The 7,885-nt window shown below is 36.0% G+C and overlaps 1 protein-coding gene across 1 annotated transcript in view; it reads left to right on the plus strand.

Moving 5' to 3' along the window:
* Positions 1 to 982: 982 nt before the first annotated feature.
* The window catches only part of LOC106469510 (leucine-rich repeat-containing protein 15-like), a 17,379-nt gene continuing 10,476 nt past the window's right edge, over positions 983 to 7,885 (plus strand). Inside the window, exon 1 of the mRNA XM_013930010.2 lies at positions 983 to 1,013. Coding sequence (XP_013785464.2) covers positions 1,004 to 1,013 — 10 coding nt within the window. The 5' untranslated portion in view covers positions 983 to 1,003. The remainder of the gene's footprint in view (positions 1,014 to 7,885) is intronic.

Consider the following 7,885-nt stretch of genomic DNA (forward strand, 5'->3'; position numbering starts at 1 on the left):
ATTGATTACAGAACCATAATAAATGGACGAAATTTTTCATAAGTTGTTTTCTAATCTCTTATTTACACAACGTGTGAAAAACATAAAATTAATCAGTATGCTGTAATATGTTGGCCCTACCGGTACTGAACAGTATTAAACAAGTCGGTAACTTGAGGGTTTATTTAGTTACCTTTGTTAACCTTTGTTAACTCTGTCACACTTGAAGTTTAACTTTGATACAAAACCAACTTCTTCTATAAATTGTGTCAAAATAATTTAGATACGTCTGAAATATTTGCACGAGAAATTCAGTCCTACACAAAAATTGTTCAGAGATTGAAACAGGGAAGACATAGGGATTCCGACCTCCCACCAACATCTAATACCCCTGTTGGCCCTAAGGGAGTATGCCAGGTTTGTTGTCAATCGTCACTTATAAACGGACACAAAGACGTTAGATGAAGTTTGAGTAGAAATGACAAATTAAATTTACACCCTTTCAATTGAAGCTATAGAACTTAATACAAAAGCACTTTTTCACGCGTGCCCCCAGTAGCTCAGCGATAAGCTTGAAGTTTATAAGACTAAAATCCAGAGCTCGATTCCCTGCTGTGGACGTAGCTTTGTTTTAACAACAACCTTCGTGTTTTTTTTTTAATTATTTCGCCCATACATTATGTTATTTTTTCTATATTTCATTTAAAACATTAAGTTATAATTTAAAAACCAAAGCGTGTGGTGACCATACAAGAATTAAAGAAAGCTAATTTTTTTCACTTGGTTCCCTACATTTTCGTTATGCGTCAAAACGTTGCACAATTACTCAGCTCTTCTGCAGCGCCACCAAGTGGTGTGTTTTATAAGGCCAATTTTTCCCAACAGTTTATTGCAGTGTTCGTACACAGAGGAGAATGAGTTAAGCATGCAAGCACTTAACAATTAATGTGTGTGTTTTTTTATCTCATAGACTGATATGTGATTGTATATAGAATTATTGTCCCGTACGTTTGCGGAAAAGTTTATGACACAAGGTAAGGTTTCAGTTTTGTTTTTATATATCACCAGGCATAACCGACAGTGTAAGTTGTTTAACTGAGTAATTTACGAAGTCCAAGAAAGTTCGCTAGATGCTACTAACTTTATCTTTTACTCTTTGTAGTCGGGAACGATTGTTCTTGAATCTGACATTTTTAATTCCATAATATATTTTAACATATTTGTTTGAAGATAAACAACTGAAAGTTTAAAACTTTCATTTTTGAAATCATCATCGCAGTTGTCAAGGTTACAAATTCAGACGGTGTTAACTAGTGAAAAATGAACATTGTTGAATTTATTATTGTTCTCAAGATAAAGTCACGGGAAGAACTGAACAGTATTAAAGTTATATTTTATATGAGCATTGTTGAATTTATTATTGTTCTCAAGTATAAAGTCACGGGAAGAACTGAACAGTATTAAAGTTATATTTTATATGAGCATTGTTGAATTTATTATTGTTCTCAAGATAAAGTCACGGGAAGAACTGAACAGTATTAAAGTTATATTTTATATGAACATTGTTGAATTTATTATTATTAAGATAAAGTCACGGGAAGAACTGAGCAGTATTAAAGTTATATTTTATATGAACATTGTTGAATTTATTATTATTATTATTAAGATAAAGTCACGGGAAGAACTGAACAGTAAAACTTTTAATACTTTAGAAAATGGCATTACAATAAGTCACTCTTTTATTTTATTCATAATTTGGTATGTATGTCGTGACAGTTAATTAAACTGTCCATTTCAAGAAATACGGCATAAATTTAAAGCTATACACCATACTGCAACAATGGTATATTATACCTGTGGCCTATGAATTATAACATATTGCTCTGATAATCATCCTGGATCACTTGGTAACGACATTTCGGTTTTTCATGTGTAATCAAGACTGCCTCAAGTCTCATCGGGTGAGATCAGTGATCCTTGGATATTCAAGAGAACAACGTTTCGGTTTTTGGGGTGTTATTCAAGGTGCTTAAAGTTTCGTCAAGTGAACCTCTATGATAACAACGTTTCTGTTTGTGATGTGTTTTTCCAAGATGTTTGAAGTCTTACTAGGTGATTCACGTACGTTTTGGATCTCTAAATGGACAAAGTTTCAGTTTTTGAGTCAAGTTCCTTACAGTTTTTGGATCCTCGTTTCCTGAAAACCAACTACTACATTTTATAAATATCTGCTTAAGAAACGAAAGGAATGCGAATCTACAACATGACCATGACCTTATGCGCACGTCAAGCTAAGTGACCAGGTCAGAAAACCCTTATCGTTCATGTAAAATCGTCCCTAATGTTTACATAATGATCAAAGTAAAGCCAGCTATCCAGTAGCACTCGTCGCCACAAGGGGTTCCTCCGACTTTGAACTGAATAACAAAGATTGTCTGCAAATTTTGAAAGTGACATCACATTTCGAACCTCAGACTCTTCGATTTACAACTCAACATGTTAACCACTAGGCCACGCCCGGTTTAGAAAGGACTAGGTGAATTGTCTGGAGCATTCATTTAAAGACTGACGTAAGACGTGTACCCAGAAAACATACAATATTAAATAACTGCTCGTTAAGAACGTTTATTTTCTAAATATACTAAAAATGTCAAACAAAACAAATGGTTTGATGTAGATGAACAGAACAAGATAGCTTCATCATTCTGCATATTCTATATACGACTTTCTGTTGCTTTAAACCTATTTAAACTAATAGTGTTTGTTAAGACTACCGATAAGTCATACCCAATGACCTAAACTAATACATGGTGTTTGTTAAGACTACCGATAAGTCATACCCAATGACCTAAACTAATACATGGTGTTTGTTAAGACTACTGATGATTCACGCCCGGTGACCTGAACTAATTCATGGTGTTTGTTAAGACTACTGATGATTCACGCCCGGTGACCTGAACTAATTCATGGTGTTTGTTAAGACTACTGATGATTCACGCCCGGTGACCTGAACTAATTCATGGTGTTTGTTAAGACTACTGATGATTCACGCCCGGTGACCTAAACTAATACATGGTGTTTGTTAAGACTACCGATGATACACGCCCAAGGACCTAAACTAATACATGGTGTTTGTTAAGACTACCGATGATTCACGCCCAATGACCTAAACTAATACATGGTGTTTGTTAAGACTACCGATGATTCACGCCCAAGGACCTAAACTAATACATGGTGTTTGTTAAGACTACCGATGATTCACGCCCAAGGACCTGAACTAATACATGGTGTTTGTTAAGACTACCGATGATTCACGCCCAAGGACCTAAACTAATACATGGTGTTTGTTAAGACTACCGATGATTCACGCCCAAGGACCTAAACTAATACATGGTGTTTGTTAAGACTACCGATGATTCACGCCCGGTGACCTAAACTAATACATGGTGTTTGTTAAGACTACCGATGATTCACGCCCAATGACCTAAACTAATACATGGTGTTTGTTAAGACTACCGATGATTCACGCCCAAGGACCTAAACTAATACATAGTGTTTGTTAAGGCTACCGATGATTCACGCCCGGTGACCTAAACTAATACATGGTGTTTGTTAAGACTACCGATGATTCACGCCCAAGGACCTAAACTAATTCATGGTGTTTGTTAAGACTACCGATGATTCACGCCCAAGGACCTAAACTAATTCATGGTGTTTGTTAAGGCTGCCGATATGTCACATCCGTTTTAGTCGCAAAACAATTAATTTAGTAAGGTAACCCCCCCCCAAACAACAACAACATTTATTCTCTGATTGAAATGGAAAGGACGTCGTATTCCTATATAAACTAAAGCAGAAACTTTCTTGTAGAGAGATCCAAAACTATGTGAATGATTAAAGACTAAAAATGAGTTAATATACTGTTTGACTCATAATGATTGACCCTAATATGATGACAGCCAGTGTTTGACTCATAGTGATTGAGTCTAATATAACTGTAGCCGTTGTTTGACTCAAGATATTTGAGTCAATGTGCTGGTAGCCAGAGCTTGACTCATAATGATTGAGTCTAATTTGATGGTAGTTAGTTTTTGACCCTTAATGATTCACTGCCAGTGTTGGACTCGAAATGTTTGATTCTGTGTGATAGTAGTTAGTGTTTGAGTCTAATATGATTGTAGTTAGTGTTTGAGTCATAATGTTTGAGTCTAATATGATTGTAGTTAGTGTTTGAGTCATAATGTTTGAATCTAATATGATTGTAGCTAGTGTTTGACTCGTAATGTTTGAGTCTAATATGATTGTAGTTAGTGTTTGACTCGTAATGTTTGAGTCATTATGATGGTAGCCAGTGTTCTGGTAGGTTGCGTATCTGATCATGCTTTTAATTTGTGGGTGTATGTCTATCTGTATCAGGCTCACAGCGGAATCGAAAGTTCGTATTATTAGGTTATTAGTGTGTCGAGAATATTTAATAAGTTAGCACGTTTTAATACTATTACAGAAACAACCTGAGTGTTATTGTTTCCAGGACCATCGTCGCTCGTTAATCTAGCATTTATAATAAAGCTAACATAAGTTGGAGTTTCACCTAATTGTAAGAATTACACTTAGGTGTATAGCTTCTCAACCCAACGTGAATCTCTCTCATCCCTGAATTACACTAATGTGTATAACTTCTCAATCTGTTGTAAGTCTCTCTCAACCCTAGAGTTACAGTAATGTATAAAGCTTCTCAACCCTAGAATTACAATAATGTATATAGCTTCTCAGCCCGCTGTAAGCCTTTCTCAACCCCTAAACATATATTAATTATATAGCTTCTCAACCCTAGAATTACTGTAATACATTAGCTTCTCAGCCCGTTGCGAATCCCTCTCAGCCCCAGACTTACACTAATGCATATAACTTCTCAATCCGCTGTAAGTATTTCTCAACCCTAGAATTACACTAATGCATATAACTTCTAAACCCGCTGTAAATATTTATCAACCCTAGAATTACACTAATGTATATATCTTCTCAACCCCCTTGTGGGTCACAATTTCTCTATTAAATGACATGTATATGTTTTCCAAACCAGCCAGAAGCTTTTCAGCCCCACAAGTTCACATGTATATATCTTCATAGCAAAATGTGAGCCTCTCTGAACCTTACAATTCCTCCTTACCAAATCTTAATAAGCGAAGTAAATATTTGATTTTAAAATCAGATTTACGTCGTTTATTAAATCTTGTCACTCTCTTATCCTCAAGTAGAGGTATTTCTAAGTTCTGTTCTCAAAGCTTTGGGAAACATGGTGAGATGACGTCACTTTCGGTTCTACAAATGTGGTTGGTTAACAAACTTTGCAGATGAGCTGTCTTGTGCACCTGTTAGTAAGCTAAATGCAAGCTGATACAACATCGAATCATGTTTTGTTTCCGGCTATTAAAACTGCTAGATCATGCATGACGTGCTGTTCGTTACAGCTAGAACTTAAACAAACTTAACTTGCGTTTTGGGTAAGATCACTGGAAAAATACTGAGTTGGAAGAATTCTCCAAAGTCCATGAGTCATTAAAGTAGACGTTTGTAAGTGTAAAATGTAGTTAAGTTTTTCCATTGAGCTACACACGTTTATACCGTGTAAATTAGTGGTGTATATAAACACATGCCCATCGAGATGAAAAGGTGAAGGACTGTGTTGAGACCTTGAAGATCTAAGCAATGTAGAAGCTCAGGGTAGTGTTGATTGTCTTCGACTAAGTTTGAAGTATTGTTACTAGTATGCCACCTCTGTATTGGACATCCCTCTGGTCTTACTGGGGGTTACGTGCTAATAAAATAATACAGTAAGCCACCTCTGTATTAGGGGACATCCCTCTGGTCTTACTGGGGGTTACGTGCTAATAAAATAATACAGTAAGCCACCTTTGTATTGGACATCCCTCTGGTCTTACTGGGGGTTATATGCTAATCATATAGTAAGCCTCATTTTGTTTACGCTATTAGGCCTAGGAGACGTTGGGCAGATAGTAACCCAGCGAATGAGCTTTATATGTAGCTCAAATTATTTCCTAAACTTTCAAGAAAATTCCAGACATTAGGCCACACGCTTAGAACCTAAAGTCATTCCTCCTTCTGGCGAATAACTATACAAACGTCTAAATTAAAAACATAGCTTATAATATTATCGTAGCCGAAATGCGTTATTTTGTACCTACTTTAATATCATTTGCCCAGTTTTTGTCCAAGTTACCAGTTGATATAAGTCATTCTATAATATCTCCACATCCTCAATACAGCTAGAAATACCCAAGAGCTTAGTGTCACCAGGGTTTAATAATTTGCTAATTATTCCTTATCAATATCGTTAATGTAAATAATAAACATCAAAGGCCTAATCACGGACCCCTGAAGCATTTCACTAGTTACAAGAGTCCAGTTTGACTGGGCTTTATTAATAACAATTTATTTGCGTTCATCCAACCCACCTCCCCCACATTCCAATTAACTAGTTTTTCCCAACCGATGTGATTTTCCGATATAATCTTTTGATTTGCACTTTGTCTGTTTACTGAGTTTTGCGAAAAGCTACCCGAGCGCCATCTGCAATATCCGACTCTAATTTAGCAGTGATAGACTAAAATGAAAGCAGCTAGTCAACACCACCCGCCGCCAACTCTTGTGCTACTCTTTACCAACGAAAAGTGGGATTGAGCGTCAACCAAAGCTGAAAGGGCAAGCATATTCGGGGACGAGATTTGAACCCGTGATCCCTTAGCCACAAAATCATGCTAGGACCTAAGAAGGACTTTAAGAAAACCTTTTAAAAATTAATATTTCATTAATTATGTGTATGCATCACGTGTCCTGTTATTAGAATGCACGGTTGTCGTAATTAGTATTATCACTTAAGTCTAATTATTATATAGTCCCCCGATGGCTCAGTAGTGAGTCTGGGGTCTTATAACGCTAAAAATCCGATCCCAATACCTGTGGCGGTTAGAGCACAGATAGTCCATTGCACATAACAACAAATAAATTACCTAATAATTAGTGATGTTTTTGTTTTTTGTATTATTCTCACTAGATACTATTTACCAAGTAATTCTTATCCTATGTTTCACAGTTACCTCTTAAGATTAAATCATAAACTGGCCGATAGGCGCTGTTGACTAGCTGCGTTCCCTCTATAGCGCATCAGTTTAACATTAAACAAATACATCTATTCCTATTAGAGTTTAAAAAAGAAACGGGTGACTGAACAGGACTGGGTAATTTAACAAAAGTTTTTAGATTTTTTTAAATTCTAAAATTGAAGTGTTTTTAGAACAATAAAATAAAATTAGTCTGATCGTACGCTGTCATTTTCTTTGTGTGTGCATAGCAAGTATGTAAAGATTTCTTGATAAGCCTACATAACTACTGGTTTGTTTGGCAGAAGTTTGCATGAATGACAGGGAAGGAAATTACTTCATCTAACAAGGGCAATTCTTTGTTTCGCAGTGAGTTGGCCAGGGGACCGAAACGACTTCCCTTTCCAGATGCAAATTCATAGTTAGTGAACAACTTTACCACCCAGTCTATTATGAGCGCCACCTGTCGAATTTCAGGGAGAGGCTTTTGGCATAATTAGCATTTAGACAAAACAGTAAAATTATTTTTCAAGTGAAATGAAAGTTAATGTATCAGACAGACTGGTATATCTATACCTGCATAAGTATCTTTATGGTAGTCGCGGAGACGTACCCCCCCACAAACTTTACTCGTATCAAAATTATCGTGAATCCACACATAAATAACCAAGTATAACATAAGGGATATAAAAATACCAGTCATGCCAATTTTTGTAGTTAAATATAGCTGTTTAGTAAGCTTGTTTGTTTGTTTGTAATTTATGCACAAAGCTACACAATGGGCT

This window comes from Limulus polyphemus, unplaced genomic scaffold (assembly GCF_000517525.1).
Source record: "Limulus polyphemus unplaced genomic scaffold, Limulus_polyphemus-2.1.2 Scaffold3521, whole genome shotgun sequence".
NCBI lineage: Eukaryota > Metazoa > Arthropoda > Merostomata > Xiphosura > Limulidae > Limulus > Limulus polyphemus.